A 22,058-nucleotide genomic window follows, 5' to 3' on the forward strand; every position below is an offset into this window, starting at 1 on the left:
GGTGAAATATGAAATTCTGTTTTCAACCGAGATCCGCCTTGTGAAAATATAATTTCATCTTTCACCTTTTGAAATTATTTGTAACATCGCACTCATAAGCATTCATTATTTGTATAAAAGTATACTAGATACTAAGAAATTGCCTCATTAAACAAACTATGTACACAAAAATACTAATACTAAAAAAAATGTATTGAGAGAATAATAGAAACTTGTTTAACATGTTTATTCATTCATTTACAATTATATCAAATTGAATTTGTCTAATTTAATTTTGCCATTAGTCTAAATTTGAAATTAAAATTTGAAATTGAAATTCACACTGGTAGCCTGGGGATTCAATGAAGAGACAGGGTTTGAATATTAAAAATAAATTTACAGCATAATAACGAATTATATAAAATAATGGTTATTTTCTCACAATTTCCCATGAGATGTGTACAAGTACCCAATTGAATTATTTTTTTATAAAATATGTGTTATCCACTTTTCCTAACCCAATTGAATTATTTTTTATAAACAAATACATGTTACAGTAGATAACTTTCAAATAATATACATGAAACAATCCAATTTAATTAGTTTTGCCTTCCTATTAATTTATCTGTGAAACGAACCGGGGTAAAATATGTGCAAACATAGCAAAACCCTATATTTAGGTTTCTCCTATAAGAGCACACTTCCCACGAATAGGTCACAATATTACAGTATGTTTTGACACTACGGTCAACTCAGAATAGGGTATACCCTATGAAACACTTTGTTGAGAGTCAAAGTTGTCTCCTTTATATGGGTTGTACTGGAGTCATAAATGAAGCAAACAGTTAATAATAATAAAAATTCTTTTACATAGTGCTTTATGCAAGCATTTCACATATTACCCGGTCATTTTGGGATCAAACACGTATGGAAACATAGTCCCATAATGTTGTAACCTCTAGGCAAATGTAAGTAAAGTGGCTTGTCTAAGGATACGAACAATGCGACAAGGGTGTATTCTAACTCACGATCAGTATAGTCCAACGTCCAAAAGACTGAATCTGTGCATATGTTAAATATTTTCTGGTTTGGACATTTTTATTTTGACCTTGACGGAAGAAATATGTGACATCATTTCCGAAAGCTGTTAAAAATGTTTTTGTCAACATTCTAAGATCATCGCACCTTCATCGCAGAAAAATCGAAACAAACTAATCGACAAGACGGAAAAATGTGAACATGGTTCATTAATTAATTCTCCACTCTTGCGGAATTCAAAGCTCACTAGTGCGACTTCTGTACTGTCAATCAGAGAATATTTTACCTACATCATTGTCAGGAGAGCAAGAAAATGTATATACTGTACAAAGGTTGAATCTCCATTTGAGGACATCTCTCGTAAGCGAACAAAGCCTGAACTAATCAGCTCATTTGGTTCCTTTCAAAGAACTGTTTGTCTTAGTAATGTCTGACCTTACAATTTAGATTTTATAAAAACTTGAATAAAAATTGAAAACATTAGGCGCAGGAGCCCCGGATAGCGTTACGTTTGAAAACCCCAAAAAGTGAGGTTTTCAACCATTAGCGGCATGACTGATGTGAGTGATTAATGTGTTTTACGGACGGTTTCAAGGACTATCCTACCAGTGGGCTGTTCACTGGTCAAATGATTGACACTTTGTATCACCGTTTGTAACTGGAGCTGTGACGACCTTTGTAACTGGAGCTGTGACGACCTTGCAAGAATACTAGGCCAGAATTTTTAATTGAAAAGTGCCTTGGTATTAACAATAACATGGAGATGGAAACAAATTTGTCTATCTTTCTTTCTAAAATAAATGGTCACTATAGTTTCAAACTAGGCTTAGTCCACCACATTAGTAATTACGAATCGAAACCTAAATTAAAATTGTTGGTATTCTTTGGCCGTTGTTTGATTAATTACATCTTCATGCCATGTTTTTTTTTTCTCTAATGATTTGGCGATACGCTCCTATATTAATTAGGCCTACTAGCAGAGGGTTCGATGAGTTTTGAAAAGTTATGGAAATGTGGTCTAACATATAGCAATTCAGTTTTTTAAGGCCCTTCTTCCTTGTCCGAGCCTTTGGAAATATTAAAAAGTTATATTAATATAATATATTCTGTGTTTTCATGTTTTGAGAAATTGTATATCATTTCAGATGTTTCGCGCTGCGCTTTTATTTGTTTCGCGCTTCGTCTTGTTCGAGCTTCCTCCGTACATACCGATAATTAATATGATTTTTCATTTCATTTTTTGTACATCATTAACAAATAGCATACAGAACCCCATACAGAACATACCCTTCTCTGAGAAAACACTTGTGGGCGATTCCCCGAATACGACATGATGGAATAGCTTTGGAGACTTTGACTTTGGAGTAGGCCTAAATCGAAACGTCAAGCAACTCAACAGTTCTTTTCAGAACTAATATAGGCCTACGTGGTGTACCGCAAATTTATTTCAACAAATATGTAACTTGTTTAGCACGTTTAAAATGGATAGCAAACCATATTTTAAAAAAAAACCTGAATTATTTCAAACAGACAACACATTAGTTCAAACGGATAGCACAATAGATAGCTCAATCAAATGGATGATATAACTGTACTGTGCATTCTATACGGATTATCGGGTAGCACGTTCTTTCAAATGGATAGCACATTTTTTCAAATGGATACTGTAGCACATTCTTTCAAATGGATAGCACATTATTTCAAATGGATAGCACATTAGGTAGCACAATCAAATGGATATAGTACTGTACATTATTCTATGATTATCGGGTAGCACATTCTTTCAAATGGATAGCACATTAGGCCTATTTCAAATGGATAGCACATTCTTTCAAATGGATAGCACATTATTTCAAATGGATAGCACATTATTTCAAATGGATAGCACATTATTTCAAATGGATAGCACATTGGGTAGCACAATCAAATAGATATAGTACTGTACATTATTCTATAAGGATTATCGGGTAGCACATTATTTCAAATGGATAGCACATTATGTAGCACAATCAAATGGATATAGTACTGTACATTATTCTATACGGATTATCGGGTAGCACAGTCTTTCAAATGGATAGCACATTAGGTAGCACAGTCAAATGGATATAGTACTGTACATTATTCTATACGGATTATCGGGTAGCACATTCTTTCAAATGGATAGAAAATTATTTCAAATGGATAGCACATTCTTTCAAATGGATAGCACATTATTTCAAATGGATAGCACATTATTTCAAATGGATAGCACATTAGGTAGCACAATCAAATGGATGTAATTGTACTGTACATTATTCTATACGGATTATCGGGTAGCACATTCTTTCAAATAGCACATTATTTCAAATGGATAGCACATTATTTCAAATGGATAGCACATTGGGTAGCACAATCAAATGGATATAGTACTGTACATTATTCTATAAGGATTATCGGGTAGCACATTATTTCAAATGGATAGCACATTAGGTAGCACAATCAAATGGATATAATTGTACTGTACATTATTCTATAGCCTACGGATTATCGGGTAGCACATTCTTTCAAATGGATAGCACATTAGGTAGCACAGTCAAATGGATATAGTACTGTAAATTATTCTATAAGGATTATCGGGTAGCACATTCTTTCAAATGGATAGCACATTAGGTAGCACAATAAAATGGATATAGTACTGTACATTATTCTATACGGATTATCGGGTAGCACATTCTTTCAAATGGATAGCACATTCTTTCAAATGGATAGCACATTGGGTAGCACAATTAAATGGATCATAGTACTGTACTGTACATTATTCTATACGGATTATCGGGTAGCACATTCTTTCAAATGGATAGCACATTCTTTCAAATGGATAGCACATTATTTCAAATGGATAGCACATTAGGTAGCACAATCAAATGGATATAATTGTACTGTACATTATTCTATACGGATTATCGGGTAGCACATTCTTTCAAATGGATAGCAAATTATTTCAAATGGATAGCATGGATTTGGGTAGCACAATCAAATTGAGCACATTGGGTAACGCATTGCATCAAATGGAAGCCTACTGTACAGTTATTTTATTGAATTGAATTGAAATATATATTTATACTGGGTAACCTCTTCAGTCAAAGACTGGTCTCCCAGGGGGCTCAGTTGGTGATCAGTGGCTGTGATGTACTAATACACCGGGGTAACCCCCCACTCGTCTCGAAAGATGTACTACTAGGTTCTTTAAAGTACACACGAGCTAGATGTGTATTCTATTATCGGGTGTAGCACATTAAAATTGAGAGGATAAGATGGACATCATAATTTATTATTAAGGGGAAAAACAGCAAATCCTTACTGAGGGGACACTCCTATAAAGCGGACATTAAGGGGACGGGGAACATTTAAGCTCAGTGCCAATGTTCACTCAATATATTTTCCATCACAAAATAACAAAAAAGACGAAATATTTATATCCATTTATTGTTATTAAATAAAAATGGATATCATGATTATTATGATACTTTGTTTGTCTTGAAAGTTTTCATTGGTGAAACGTTGCCTGCTACATTTTGAATTTCCGAGTCCAGATCAGTATTGGTATTGGTTTTCCGTGATCTATTCTAACTAATGAAACAATTTTTAGAAAATGATATATCTGATAGATATCATCTAAGTGATGTTTTACATATAAGTTATAACGTTTAACTTTTCATTCTCCATACATTCAATTCTTTTAATATAGTTCTTGTATAACACCATATCAAGTAGTAGTAGAAATTGTTGAAGGGTTTTCTTATTATTCAGTCAATTCAGTGTTTCTATACAAAAAAGAGTAGTCAGTGGCCTTAACATCAATTAATTGTATAATTTGCACCCAAGGTCGAATAGCAAGAAACTCAGGTCCAGTTACATTGGTGTTCATTGGTCAATAGGAAATGAACAGCACACTTATGGGTGGTGACAAAGTTTAGTTATTGATAAGTTGTCCTTGGGAAAAACACATTAGTTGGGTTGACCATGGGCTGACAGAGTTAACGACTTCGTAACGCTATCCGGGGCTCCTGCGCCTAATGGTCCTATATTCAGAATGCTGCAAAATATCTGTCATAAGCACTAACAAAAATTCTCTGAGCAATCACCTACCATAATCAAGTTGCAGAAACAGATCATATTTATGGGGAATTTTACTCACGTTAAAGATTGTCCGCTTGAAAAATAATTTTGTTGTTGAATGTAATGAACAAAAAATTGTTTACCTGAAAAAAACTGTAATTTAAAGCAAAGTAAATGGGTTTTTGGTTAAATTTAACTGTTTATTTTTGTTTTTTATATGTGAAAACATTATTTCAACATTAAACTGATTTTATTACAACTGTGAAATGGCATATTCAAAGTTTTTAATAATCTTCATTTTTTCATATTTAATTTTAAGGATGCCTTATATTTATATTACAAACTAAGTCTTTGTTGTTGAGGGTAAATTATAAATTATGGGAATATTTTCCACATACTAAACAATTATGCGAACTTGGAAAGAGACAAGAGGATGACACAAACAATTTCAGGAAATTCTCATGATTATCGGGTAACTTGGGAGGTCTATCTACTTTTGTAACAAGAAAACAATGAATTTTTAGTTGTTTTTTATACTAGATGGTACGCTCGCTTCGCTCGCGTACCATCTAGGTCGTGCCCACAGATGGTTCTCGAATACATAATAATTTCAGCGTTAAAAAACTGGCGATTTCAAATATACGTACCGCAGGACAATAATACATGTCGTTTACAGCCTACAGGAACGAATAAATAGACACTGTGATTTATGTACTCAACTAAAATTAGCACCATGGGAATTACTTCCGAAAGAGAAACTTGTCACAAAATGAGACCAATTGTTTAAGTCAAATTTAAACAAACTTAATTTGTGTTTTGTATGTAACATTAGGGTTGAGGGATGGGGAAGAGGATGGGTGCAAAGAGGAACAATTTTTAAATATATTCTTTATCCATTTAGTAACGAAATATTAATTGAACTTATTCAACCTTATGTTCCTAAGCGGTCTCTGAGATCTAGATCCGAGTCTCTTCTTGCCCATTTTATATTCGGTAATCAAAAAATATAGTGCAGGATGACACATAAAACCGAAACGCCTAATTTCCAATGAGTCCTATTAGCAATTATATTTTTTTTTTAAACATACATAAATTATAAACTAATTATTACAATATTATTACATAATTTTCAAGAAAGGATTTATTCATGCTGACAAATTGCTGTGAATTGAAATCTCCACAGTACCTACAAAATCTGTATTAAAGATGATAATTGGAAGTTTGTTGTCTCTCTATGTTCCCTAGATCCAAAATCACAAAAAAAAATCAATATTTAAGGAGTTTATTATTATTTTGACATTCTATTCATGCAATCAATTCACTTTCCTCTTGTAATGTAATTTCTCTTCGTTTCACACTTCATATTTTTTTCATCATGACAGCACTGTAATTGGAAAATATTTTCACAACTTTGTAGAAATCCGAAATGATTACTTCGTAGGTCAGAATAGTGATGTGCATGTTGCTCATGATTCTTATTCTAAGATACTTGATTTTAATTAATCCCTCATTAAATTATTCATTTTGAAATATTAAGCAATAAAGATTAATAAATTATAGGATGTTCTTTTTAGGGTTTTGTAAGATCAATTAAAGTTTACACATATGTGATTTTTATTTTGTGACAACCACAACCTAAGACTCCTTAAAGACACAGGTAATCTAATGGCCTGTTGAAACTTTTTAGTAAAATTTTAGTCCTGCATCGCTCTGCATTGAATTTCAAGTCAACTTTCCATTTAATTTCTGAGCATAGAGTGTTTAGACATTGCTGCCTATCAGAAAATGAGAGGAATACAGTTGGTTTTTTCTTGTAAGATTTTCCGTCACAACAAAGGCAATAAACTTCTACAAACGTCAACATTACTTTTTGGTGGCTCTGGGCAGGTGATTCTGCAAGCCCTGCTGCCTATGTTTCTGTATACAGGGCTACTGCACTTAAACTGCTTTTATATATGTTAATAGAAATGTGGAACAGATGCAAATTAGCAGATAGAATGGAAAAATAACGTCTATTGTATTTTACAAATACCTTACAACAAACAAAGAATTAGAAAATAACATGTTCTATTGACTTTAATACCTCAAAGTCATTTGCAACAAGTCAATGATTGTCAAACGACGACGTGAGAATGATGAATAGGTAGCGATGAATTGAATTATTCATAGCCACTAAATTGCCACCATTAATTGTACCGATATCGGAAAAATTGATTCGGCTTAGTTGCCTCGGTAACTGAAAACAGTTTGATTTACAAAAATTGAGATTGACGTTTGAAATGGAGATTTTTATGGTTACAGTGTTTAAATGTTTGTACAGAGTAATTTGACCAAATCGCTAAATCAACGCAACATTATGATAACCTGTACACGTGAAGTCAACTGAGAAAACAATTACCACAACGACGTAATATTGGTTTTGTTCGCTTGTTCAGCTGGAGTTTTAGATGAGTCACTCACTTTGAAGACATATTGGACGGACTGCAGCTGGAACATCAAAAATTAATAGGTGGTTATGCTCTCATACCGTAACCAAATTGTCATAAACAACTTCCTTTGATAAATGAGCATGTTTTTTTAATTGTTACGTAAATGCCATAAAGTATATATTTCTTGCCAATTTTTGCAATTTAAATATTTGATTTGCAGACACTTTCCTTACATTTTTTTTTATCTAATTTGAGGTCACAAATTACATTTTATGTAAAATCTATTACTTTATACGGTTACAAATGAGAAGATAAAGTCAATTCTAATAATTTAAGCGGCCGCTATAAATACTAGTATGCATCGTGCGCTGATTGATATTTTCGTTTTGCTTTTGTGATGCACCCACTTTTGATCGATCGTGAAGAGAAAACAAGTGTAAGAACCATAATTTTTCAGCAAAAAAAAGAATGACAATTAATTCAGCAACAAGACAACAACAGGCTAGGCCTATAGCTAGCGTAATATTTGCATGTTACCTCTGTTTATCAGCTGGGCCTACAAAACTAAGGAAGAACATATATTGTAGAAATAAGACTTTATAAGTACATCACTCACAGAAAACATTGGAATATACATATCCACAATAAATTATTTAATCAGTTATGATTAGGGAATCTGAAATTATATATCTAACCAATATCTATCTATCAACCTTTCAGACTATGCTTAATTCCACAAAATATATTTGTCTGGATGTTTAAACGAATTTGACACGACAAAATGATACATTAAGGTGTTATTATGTAAAGGATTTTGTTGGAAGGATATTTAGGCCAAGTAAATTATAAATGGTAACAAGATACATAAATTTAACTAGATACAGTTTACTATGATGCATAGAAATCAATATACAGTCTGACGTTTGCAAAGCTTCCTCGCAATGTGCATATTTGTCACGCATAGCATAGCAGTAGGTGTCGACTCACGCACATGGGTGAAATTTCTACGGTATTGTCGTATTTCTATTATGATTTATGTAATTCAGGTCACCTGTGTTCGGAGACGGTAGGAGATCGACCTGTGACTCACAGTTTTGATAGTTGTTGTAGATGAGTGTGAGCGCATCAAATACAAATATTTATTTCAAAAATAGTTAAAAAACAGTATAAGTTTAACCCCCTCCTTTGGGACACTCATATTTAGAGGATATTCCTATCCTGGACACCTTTCAGTGAATCGAACAATATACGCTTAAACACTGTTTAACCTCTAATTCAAGGACACCCATATAAGGGGATCACTTTGTTTCTTGAGGTGTCCACTTTTACTGTACTCATTTTTTAGTAAAATAGACAGGAAAAAAGCAGAAAAAGCTACGGCAATATTTCTAAAAATCTAATTTAAAATTTAATTTAACAGATGTGGTATAATTTGTTCTAGTTTTCAGAGAATATGGGAAATTTGACTGTATATCTCTATCATCTATGCTTACTCTTGAACCCCGCAAGGAATCTTGTTATTGCCTATATAGGAAGTTGACAATAAATACTATGGTTTACAGCAAATAACATCAACAAATTACTATGAAAATTCAACAAAACCGATTTTCATGACAACATATTATACTCTAGTGACACAATAACTTATTTCCAACATATTACATGTGATATGTGCCACATACGCTATCATTTTCCGATTGATCATCTCCTATGAAATCTCGTATCATCAATTTAGCGTGTCAAAAAAAGTTGCTAAAAACACCGTAAGACATCATTAACTCCTTAAGCGAAGATTTAATTTTGATTCTGTTAGACTTCCTGTCATATCTAATCAATGTAAACTACCTGTAGTAGGAAAGGTAAACACCTGTAAATTGCTACTACTGTACAACTTTTTATTTTACAGTACTAAGGGTATGTTCAGACTCACAGAGTTACGGTGGAGTTATGTAAGCGGCGTACATATTTTTGTGTCTGAACCATGCCGCGGATTAGCGTTTGGAAGCTGCTACTCCGCACCAGTGTCGTTAATAACTCTAGCGGGAGAGGGTAGATTTCATAACACTAAACCAGTGATGCATCAGTGATTTTAACCTTAACCAGTGAAAATACACGACCACGATTAGCAGACAACAACTACATACACGTACCCTATGATACGACAGCGAAATTGTTATGTCAAATGTATTTTCAGGTTTAGGTTTTTACGACCAGTAAAGTTGGCGTCAGTAATACGATATATTCATAAAATAAATCAATTAATCAGATAATTGTCCGTGTAACAATTACGTTTTAAATTATTTTGAATTAAAATGCAATTCTACAAGTAGTAAGAACAAATCAGTATATTTGAAGGTAAACATTATATAAATAAAAATTAAAAAAAAAAACCAATGTAAACGATGTAAACTTTCATGCATTGTCATGAATGTATACATATAGTTCTATCTGCTTTGACCTGATCAGAGTGTTTTAAACGCAAGGCATTGGAATGTTGATCGTTGTGTCTGAACACCTTGGCGCGGATTACCGTACACCTTGCGTAGATAACTCCACCGTAACTCTGTGAGTCTGAACATACCCTAAGAATATAGAAATGACTACATAGAATTTGTTTTTGTTTTTGTGGTTTTACATAGCGGTCGACTTTACCGGTACATCATCTCTTCTTATTTTATTTAATAGTGCCAAGTCCTGTAGTGCTGATAATACTTAGATGTGAAATGCTTGCTACATAATCACGTAAACAGTTGCTTTTATTTCTTTCTTTGTAACTAAACAAAATGTGGTTACTGCAAGAAGTGTTTCAAAATCATTTTATATTGTAACATTTCAACTACCAACATTCACGAGGTAATTTACCAAGCCGATCTAACAACACTTACTATACATTTTCATTAATTACATATTCTTTTTCTAGAATATCCCTGTCCCTGTATGGCCGTGATAATATGCAATAAACATTTGAATACATGTTGTTAGTAATAACTCCTTACGGAATTAACGATCAATATTAAGGAATGCATGAATCTTGTTTAATTGAAATTTAATTGAATCACTTATAGTTGATTGTTGTAAAAAGCATTTTCTATATAAGCTATTGATTTAAGATGGTGAAACATATTATATTTGATATACTATAGATTGGGGGGGGGGGGGCTAGTTCCAAACATAAAAGGTCTAGATCTCCAGTTTCTAATCAATGGGCCTGTTTCTAATAACTAAGAAAATACATTTTTTTTTTTTAAACCACAAAAAAAGAACCAATATTCAATGGTTTTAAAAACCCCCATTGATTAAAAAATGTTGATGTCTATTTTGGTATAGTGAATTTCATTTTAGTGTCTTTTAAATCAATTTTTGAAATTAGGACTATTATCCGGAACTGTTTTAGATCATGTCGACACGGAACTCAACTGAAAGGAACTAGATGTGCGAGCGATTATGTATATGGGTAACTGAAAAAAACTTATATCAACATTTTTTTGTGCGCCTGTCGGTTGCGATCAGTAATTGAGGTAAGTTGCGTTCAGTTGCTTGAGCGCTTATGTTGACAAAGTTAAGTTGAGTTCTGTGTCGACACCTTTAGGCTTGAAAGAAAAATTGTTAAAAATTGTTAAAATGGAATTTCCCTGACATATAGGTAATTTATAATATTTTGAGCATCACACAGTAGAAAAGATTTAATGGAAATGATGTCTATAATGAAAGATAGATGTATTGTGTTTTATAACAATATTGCTCAAACGGATACCTTTCACAATGGCTAATTTTAAAATAAATATTCATAAATCTTGTGATAATGAGAAGCGTTATGAATACAACCTAAATATTATCTAAAGTTTATAGCTGCTACAGTAGATAGACAAACATCATAATAGTAAGTGTGAAAAATACAAGTACAGTATCAACAACCTATTAAAAGCCACTGAAAACATCATTTCTAGTATCCAAGTAATGCCACTATTCTAGAGTAGGTAGGTTCTGTATATGTAAATTAGCAAGATGTCTTGTCAAAATTCTGACATAATTGTATTGATAACACTTGAGACAAGATCTCAGATAGGACCTACCAATTATGTCTACAAGGTTTCAGTACTAATGAGTTAACAAGTACTGCACCAACTCACTTACCAAATTTTACTAAATGGCAAAATGTAACTCTAACTGACTCTAACATAATAGTACAAAATGATCTGTAAATTTGAAAACAAATTGATCAAATTCTTCTTAAGTGGGAGTTGAACATAAGACCTCTAATCACACACCATCTCATGAGTATTCTCAAATAGTCAGAGTTTGGGAAAAATATTCTTTTTAATTTTTTACCTACCAATTAAATTTTAAAATGTTTTAAATTATCACCAGGCTATTTCTCACAATACCTTCTATATGACTAGCAGATTAGTAATGCACTTTATTTTCACAAGATGGATTACATACAGTATTCAATGTAAATTATGTTTGATATCTTTGAATATTGTGATTTATTATTCAAAATGTTAATGCTATATCTCATTCCTTATCATACATTACATTTGCATCTGTCTAAACATTTTTATTCTGAGATAGCCAACTATGTATGTGATAGAAATAAAATAAATACAACACTTGTTGTGATGATGACTCATTTGCACTGGAAATTATTTGGGCTGGTCTGGATGAAAATAAAAAGTCCACTGCAAACACTTTTTGCAACTTCTCATCTTATCTTGGCTGCACGATTAGTTTTACCGAGTGAAAATCAGTCGGCAAGAATGACCAAACTAGTTTTATTGTTAAGACAGTACAATACAAACAGCATATATGTTGGTTAAACCAGGGAGTTGTTATTAGACTAGTTAAACCATGGAGGTATAAAAATTATATATATACCTCCATGGTTAAACTTACAGGAAATGGAGTTCATTTCACATTGTTAAGTTTGAAAGTTGTCTCTAAGGTAAAAGTATCAATTAATCCAAGTAACAACCGTGAGAGTGAAGTGAACCACAGTGTGAATAAGACTTTAAAGTAAAATTAGTACTGGTTTTCCACTGACAGAAAGAAAAATTGGAAAGACAAAATGAACTTATGAAACTGGTAAGTTTTAAGGAAAATAGATCTTAAATTTAGCTTCAACAACTGTTTTTCCTTGGACAGCTCCACATTAAATAATAAAAGCAAGGTTTTTGGGCTAGCATTTGTTGCCAACTAAACTTACCTCTCCAGGAAATGCTTTTCCATTGACAAGGTGCTCTGATCCACGCTGGCTGGTGTTTCCAAAGTGTAACCGGATTGTAGTAAGAGTGTAGCTATAATCAAGAGGTCCTCCAAAAACTCTGAACTTTCTGTTGCTATTCGTATCAGTTTCAAACTGCAAATGGTGGCCAGTATTCTTTATTTTACCACTCAACTGCAAAGAAGGCAAAGAAGCAATGTAATAATATTAAAGATGTATTGTCCATGTAAAAAATACTTCTTTAACAATTTGTTGTTGAATATGCCATTTTAATGTCACATTTAAATATAGTTATCCACTTTGAAAAAAAATTGAATCAAAAAAAAAATAAATTACCTGAATTTTTTTTTTTTTATTTAAAGCAAACAAAATAGTCAAATTTGCTGCCTGCCAATGGGTTTTTGGCTGAATTCAACCTATATAATTGTGTGCAATGCATATTTTTTTATTAATATATATCTTTATAAAATAATTATAGGTTTATCCATTTTCCTGTTTTGTAAACTTTTCTCATTTATTGTGTATGTATTGTTCGATTTATAAATGTTTGACGGCCTAATGCATAAGCTTTGGCTGTTTTGAGTCATCCTCATTAAACAAAGTTTTCTTTAACTTTCAAAATAAACAAAATTTCTTTTTATTAATATTTTTTTTATTCTATACTTTAAGATCTGGCACTCAGTTTAAAGTAGAAGTAAATAAACCATGGACTGTATATTGTTGATGAGCATAAAAATAAGAACATCTATCTGTATTCAAAATACACAATCTAAAAAACCATTTACAATTTATATGGTCTCTTATAAAATCAAAACTGATTAACCTAGAATTATATGATATTTATTCAAATAAATATTGAACACTGCCTGGGGGAATAAAAACCGACTAGACTATTCTGTAAAAAATAATTGAAAACCAGTAGAAATATTAGCTAACAATGAAGTAAAATATTGTATTTTGATTTCAGTACAATATCCAAATATAATTGTTTAAAGATCTATTGTCCCCCTGAGAAAATAATTAGTTTTTTGTTGAATATTCCATTTATAGTTATTCACTTTGATCAAAAATTGGATTGAAAAAAAAATGATATACCTTAAAAAACTGTAATTGAAAGCAAAAAATAGTCAAATTTGCTGCCAGGCAATTGTTTCTTTTGGTTGGATTTAACTATTTTTATTGTCATTTTACAAGTATAGTAAAAAAAAAACATTTTTTTCTACAGAAGTGATTAACTTTGTTAAAACTATACCATGTCCTATTCAAGGTCTGATTTTATTAATATTCATTTTTCATGTTTTTTAGGGAAAAAACATGTTTTCATTAACTAAATACTCCATTAAACTCAAAGGATATCAAGAGTGCATTTTTCTTTATATGCCATTAGAAATTTGTATATGCAAGTTCTTGTTATATTCAATCGCGACCTTCAAATGATAAGGACATTGTACTTTAGATATATAAAACAATTTTGTATTCATGCAATGGAACAAATATTTTCATCAAGTAAAAATAGAACATTTTATCTTTTACTTCATGGAAGTATTTGCACTCATAAACATTCATTATCATGTATACAGTACTATAAATTGAAATGATAATCATTTAGTGAAGGAGAACATAATATGTCTAGTATTTTGTTAACATGTTACAATAATAATACACCCACTCATCATAATTTAAATATTTAATTAAGATATATAGTCTGTGCATTTTTAAACATAAATTCTAAGAGAATATCACATTAGTAAAATCACTAAGGTTTTTAATACAACAGGGAAAATGTATGCATTGTTTGAATTCAACGACCATAAAGTTACACTCTCTTACATTCATCATTTGCAAGGCAATTTGTTTGTTGTCTCAAGAGTTGTGTGGGTACAAATGTTCTGAGCTGTAATAATAAACATGAAGAAATGTCTCCCATGAAAGTGTGTGTTGATAGGCAATAATGAAAGTATTCTTGTTCAAGATCAACTTAATCCTAATTTATAATATTAAATTTAACAATACAATTGTCATCTCCTAAAGTGTTTTCCAGTTGAAGTTGAGAATTCAACAATTTTACAGAAAAAAGGGGTAAATATAAACATTTAAAATCTGCAATCTTGGAACGTTATGATCATTAAAATTGACGAATCAAATGGTTTACATATTTTGTGAACAAAATACGTACGCTCTGATAAATCTTGATTTTTACAATGCGACAATGTTTTTCACCTTTTTTATACACTTTTAAGGTCTGTAAAAACTAAATTATAATATAAAAACAATTTATTATACATCTTTTGTCTTTAGGTGTAACGTTACGTTGACTGGAAAACAGGTTTCATTGATGGTATGTGGTATATGCTTGTCCACTCTGTGCACAATTTCAGGCTAACCCCATTCCAGATATGAATTTACTAGTAGACCAGATACAGTGAACCCACCCTCTCTCATCAAACTCTGGCTACAGCCTGGTATATTTAATCTAATTAATATTGAAGTCAAATCAATGATTGTTTGATGAAGAACAAGAGCTGCTCCACCAAAAACAAATACTATTAATATCTATAGCCTATATATAGCCTATCTATAAATCTTTTGGGGCCCACAAATTCAATACTACAGCATTATAAAAAAAACATAATACAAAATGATATACTGTATATTATTTCTTTCAACAGATAGCTACCCAAAATAAACGCATACTATAAATATTTTTGTAGGATACTAATGCATGCAGCCCTAAGGCTCTGAGACGGCAGAGTTTTTTCTTTCTTCAGGTTATTATTGATTTGGCATGTTACTGTATCTTGCTAAGTATGTATTAAAATGTAGAAATAGAGGCCATCAATTACTTAGTGGCGAGACAGTTTAAATTAGTTTTATTTCTGGGACATGGAAGGCCTATTGAGTAACAATTCCATAGTTCATATTCTCAAACTTCTAAAATTAATTTTTTTTAAATCCTAGTTTCATCTTTTATGGATTCATTTTTATTTGATTCGAATTTTACGATAACCATCTCAAACTACAGTAGATTAGATGTTACAAGTAAATAACCTTCATCTTCAAGTTACTTTGTGTCGAGTACTGTCGCCAAACGGTGCTCATTTGTCTGTCCACAGAGTCGACAGGGGCTGGCTATTATTATAATTTTACCTTAGAAGATACTCAGCAGATCACGATTCATACATAGGTATAAGGTCTATTTGCAATGTTTATTTGAACATGAACTGTCAACAACATCTTCTTTCCCGCTGCGAGTGTCGGACATTGAACTACGGGCATAGTCCCTCATTACCAATAATTTGTACATTAATTTTCTGTTGTGTACAAATATTGTATAGCTACATCATTGAATGTTATCAGAAGAAATGTGCACTTGGCATCCTTTACAGAAATCTCAACAAAGTCTGTAGTTTATGAATTGTTATCATAATCCCTATAACGTTCCATAGACAATATTTGTGCGTATACAATTATGAGTGATATGGCTTCACAAAAATTTAAATAATTTTATACTATTAATAAAAAATCTAAATCCAATTTGAGAGGTTTTTCATATTTGACGATATTTGGACCACCCAACAAAGTGTCCCCTTAACAGGGGTTGGTTGTTCATATTTCACGGAAAAGTGCCCTTTCACACCTTCTTCGGTCCGACTCGGACTCCAGTTCAGGTTTGCGTCAGATTGCACGTACAGCATTGGTGCCATGTGGGTCACGCGAGTATTGAGTAAAAATATTGCCGCAAGTGGCATGATGCGTCATGAAAACGCCTCCTGAATAGTGTTACTATCTCAAAGGAGGGGTATTACTGTTCATTATTAATATTTTAATTTTTTTTGGCTTTTGGGTATTATAACATTATAGTAGTAGCATTCTTGTTTTACATGCAATTTGATATCATTGATGAATGTAAAACGTATCTTTTTTACCATTGTAACATATCGGGATTCATTTCTCGTTAACACTATCAATTAGCATATTAGCAGAGGGCACTGACCAGAGAGATCCTTTGACTGCGTATGTGGATGATCTTTTAGTAATCCTTTCATTAACATGATTCTCACTTGTGGGAATTTTAGGATTTACAGTCTTAAAAGTTAAAACTTTCTATCACAAACATCATGAATAAAACAGTATGTGCGGTAATGTCCTAAATAAAATCAATTTTTTTTCCTCACTGACATTTAAGATGTAAACTTAACCTGTAATGAATGTAAAATACATTAATTAAAAGTACTAGGATTGATGTCAAATGCATTTATAATTAACACTTATTGATTTTTATGAAAACAGAATTTAAATTAAGGCAGTAAATCCTGATCGTAATTGCTAAAGACGATTTTAACTTTCAATAATAAAAATAAGATTATCGATATGAGATTTAGTTTAATTTCATCACTATAAATGTCATTGACATTCACCTGTGCATACCATACTATGCTGTAATCATAGAAACCGAGCTTTGTTCTCATTTGGACGCAATACACTGACGTAAGCACGCAGCAAGTAATTTAACCAATCATGACGCAACGGATCAGTCAAATTTTCGTGCCTACAGTTTACCTGGATAAACTGACAATAGCCCTTGCTCTTCCCAGGGAGAGCAAAGTTCATTAAGCACCCCTACAACATAATGGACTGATCTGTGAATCAAACTTTTCATAAATATATATTTCATACCCCAGCTTTTACTCATATTTCTATTAAATAAGGATAAATATTCTGTTGTAGGCCTTTCATTAAAAAAACATGTTATAAGCTAATGAAAGTAAGCAAGAAAGAACGTACCTTTTGGCCATGTAAACGTCCTTCCTGAAAACGTGATATTTAGGGAATCAAGTTTTGCACTTGCTTTTTATTAATTGAGTTTAAAATAGCTTTTATTACGAGGCATACAGTAGTACATTAGTAGTAATTGTAGCCTTTTTATTACTTTCCATGAATGTTGATTAATCTAGTCATACTGACGACACGGATCTCTTAGTGGGAGCAATAAAAGATGTTTCCAGCTATAGAAACTGACGAAGGTGTGTGAAATATGCCTACAGTTCGTCTCCTAGTAAAGAGCATCTTCACTGGATTATAGACAATTTCTTTACGGATGAATGAATATGTTTTTGGACTAATGCTGAATAAATGAATGAAATCATGTTTGAGAACATTTTAACTGTCTACAAGGAATAAATCTTGTTAACTATACAAAAACAATAATTTAAATCTTCTTGAGGATGGCAAAATAAAGTTTAGTATTAATATTATTCTCCACCCACATCCCACTATTTTATACCAATTAATATTATTAAATAAAAAATAAAAACAAATTGTATCACTAGTTACGGCCATTGATTTTGTTATACATTATCTCTTCACTTTGAAATATATATAAGCTGAAAAAATGAAAGCAATACTGGATATGGAACTTTAGACTTTACCTTTGACTTTACGAAAATAAAAGATGCTAAAGAAATATTGTGCTGTGTGAATTAGATGATTGGCGCAAATACTAACGAAAGTATAAAATGCCAAACTATATTATTTTGGGTTTTTCGTGGTGTATTAATTATTTGATATTATATAACATAAAAAAAAGGACATAAATTGAATAAAAACACCTTGCTGCGGAAACATGAATTGTTTTAACAACTTAAAAGTTGTTTTCCTGTTAAACAATCAAACCATTTGAAATCGTTTTGTTTGTGTGTGTTAATTTTTATTCATTGACAAATTTTTTTATGTCAATGGTTTTGATATTTCGCAATTTTTTTGTGTGTGGTAGATTTGTTACCTATTTCAAAATTAATTAAAATAAAAAAATAATAAAAAAATAGTTAAATTGTGGTCTACCAGTAACCCGTGCTCTGCATGGTCTTGTCTGCCTTAATAATAACTATCATTTATGCTATCTTATCAATCATGACGTCATTTTATTGGACGTGTGAAAATATCATTTTCATCAAAGGAAGCATAGATGGTCATCCTATAGTTATAGGATGAAAACTTGTTAGATTTCTTTTGTTTTAAGTGTAAAAAATGTATTTTTATCTATTATCGTTGATCGTTATCATCCTAGTTTAGTGTAAATGGGCCTTTAGCATATTCTCGCTATAAAGATGAAATTAAAATATTCTTCTTTTCTATAAAAACACATATTCTACTAGTGTATCCTTCCCATTTGATTGGTTTATTTTGTATCATTTTAATAATTAGGGGTATACTATTAGCATGGCCAACTTTTTGTAAACTTTTTCAGGATTACCCCTCCAATCACATCTCAGTGTTATACAAATTTTAGTCTAATCTTATTATTATTTTATGACGATTCGGAAATATGTTTAAGGGAGAGACAAGATAGTATTATGGCTCATCACTAATTAAAATTTCTCTTGTTCAATTAAATCTTTATACCAACTGCACAGTAGTACAAAAAAAACAACCCAAAAATGATTTTGGAAATCCAATGTTTTCCAAATTTGTTTTTAAAAACTTGCGCAGTTCTTCCTATAATCACAAACAATTCTACTTTATGATACAGCATATAGTATAGGTCTATTTATTTGAATTTTATGAGTTTCAAGTCTCTAAGTATCCTATCTACTTAAACAAGCCTAATAAATAAAACTATTATAACGATGATATTATGATTTTAAATAAACTGCAACAAGACATTGGATATGACCCAGGGGATTGTTCTCATTAAAGCCGATGATTGATATACTTAGATAGCATATTATAGCTATTACGTTGAAGAGGTCACATGTACTTAATCGGTAATGATAATGAGCACAACAACCTGTCTTTTTTTACATTTTAAATATCATTTTTTATTGCATAAATTAGGTCAAAATGTGACATTTTTTCTTTCAATATCGCATACATTTTACATTGTTTTTTTTCTATTTTTTTAATAATAACTTGTTCTTTTGTGTTTGTAAAATTATGTATTTTAGCAAGGCGATTATACTAAGGATGTTTCTTTTTAGGGTAAGCGATCTTAGTGATTTACACTTAGACGATATTGGATTCCTAACTAAATAAACTACTACCAGCTAATTACATTTATTAACAGTTGTAATAACTATTCTAATTTTATTGATGACCCTTTGGGATTTAAAAGGATTAGCCAAAGGTCATTGACCTATAGTATCTTAATCCTGAAAATGATTACATGCATTGTATATTAAAATAATTTTAATGAATAGACAATCTAAAAATATTTAAATATTTTTATAATTAGTTTATTTAAATCATTCTTATTGCTATGAATTATTTAACGACAAACTAAACTATTTGAATATCAAATATAAATTTACAGAAGAAACATTATTAAACTATAGAATTGTAAATAGAGTTATATCTGTCATCGTTTCCTATTAAATTCATGGCATTTAGTATCCGGCTCCAGGGAGCCGGTAACAATTATATGTGAAACGGTACCGTTCCCAGGAGACCAGCTAATAAAGATGAAACTCAAGAAAAACGAAAAAACAATATACATGCTACACTGATCAAGAATGAAGTTGGTCTAAAATCAATATCGTATAAAAACATGCGATCTTACACCCATGAGGTAAACGAAGAAGAAACGGAATCCGTCTAGTATTCCTTCTTTTTCCGCTGGGGAAAGAAAGAATTTATTTGCGTAAACATCACATTTTTACGCAATATTTCAAAGTACCGTACAGACCATTTTCCGCTTTGATTGTCTGTGAATTTTCAACCAAACTACAAACTGTACCAGGCAACTATCTAGACGTATTTGCATAAGGAAGATGGGGTAAGGGGTTAAAAAATGAACACATGTATAAACAATAACACTTGGAAGACTGAGGAAGGGTTAGTGTTGCCCAAAAGCTCTGCAATTTCTTTGGATATGTGCGCTATATAAATTAATAGTATTTATTCTGGTCTTCAAGTTCAATTGGAAACTGAGGAAATTTGAATTTAGGACCTAAATGGCAGCCTACCAGATCAGCACATTGTGGCCAAATTTTACTTTATTGTTTTGATTTAGTTTTGCTTAATTTGATTTCTTTTCAATAATTTGCCTTTTGATTTATAAATAACACTACTAATATAAATTAAAAATATACACTAGGGAAATTTAACATCCTAAATTGGAATAGATGCCTGTAAAGGGTGGGAGGGGTGACATGGTGTTTAAAGAATGCACCCCCTCTGGATATGTCACTATACATACTGTACTGTGTGAAAATAACAAAATTATAAAAATATAAATAATATATAACATCATTCACATTGTAACTAATAAACTTATGATTATGAACAATAATAATAACTGCACTTGGAGATATAATAGCTAATTTTATGGTTATTATTGAGACAATGACCCTATAACCAGTCAATATTTGTATAATACATACATTTTAAAAATCAATATTACTAAACAATTTCCACATACCAAAAGGAAAGAAAATGATTGATGTGATAATAGCTTTTTGTATATTAATGTCAAAGATTTTAATAACTTTATGCTGTCAAAAGTAATAAAAAAGAAGTCATCAAAAATTTAAAAAGCCTAGAACATGATAATTACAAATCATATTCATATTTTTATTTTTTTTTTATGTATAATTAATCTGCTTAACATGAAAAACACTGCTCTATGATATAAATACTGAAAATTAATTTTTAAGCTTTGAAGGAAATCTGTGAGAATGAAAAAATTTGCCACAACCAAGATTCAAACCAAACATCTTCTGCTTGATAGTATTCTACCAATAAACCAACAATACATTTGCATAGCCTCAAATTCTAACATAACACTCTCAGTGTGGTATGGTGGAAAATCACTAGTAATCACAATTTTTTTAATAAGATTTTGACAATTATTCTATTTTGACTATTGATTCTGAAATGATTTGATGGAACTTTAGACATCATTAATTAATTAATCAACAGATTTTTTCCAATGAAAAGATTTTTTAATAAATGATTGTTTCAAATTAATTCGTAAGTATTCCAATGGTTAAACCTGAGGTATATATACACATTATTTAGCTGATATTGGTATTCATGTGATCAAGGATTGACCCAACTTATGACATTGAAATGCTACCAATGAAACTACTACGTTTAAACCCACGCACAGCGGACCTAAATATTCAGAAAATCTATACAAACAAATATTTTAAACCAAATTCATTTGAACTGAATAAGTTTGAATTTATCAATTTATGTCTCAACAATTTGACACCCATATAGGCATGACAAACCTATTCACGTGAAACAAGACAGTCCAATGTTATGAAACTTAAGGTCCCTTTTTTGTGTTAGTG

At 31.3% G+C, this 22,058-nt stretch overlaps 1 protein-coding gene across 1 annotated transcript in view; it reads right to left on the reverse strand.

Annotated features, from left to right (window-relative positions):
- The window catches only part of LOC140050531 (carbonic anhydrase-related protein 10-like), a 116,586-nt gene that overhangs the window by 63,871 nt on the left and 30,657 nt on the right, over positions 1 to 22,058 (reverse strand). Inside the window, exon 4 of the mRNA XM_072095770.1 lies at positions 12,748 to 12,939. Within this exon, the coding sequence (XP_071951871.1) occupies positions 12,748 to 12,939 (192 nt within the window). The remainder of the gene's footprint in view (positions 1 to 12,747; positions 12,940 to 22,058) is intronic.

The sequence above is a fragment of the Antedon mediterranea genome, chromosome 5 (genome assembly GCF_964355755.1).
Source record: "Antedon mediterranea chromosome 5, ecAntMedi1.1, whole genome shotgun sequence".
NCBI lineage: Eukaryota > Metazoa > Echinodermata > Crinoidea > Comatulida > Antedonidae > Antedon > Antedon mediterranea.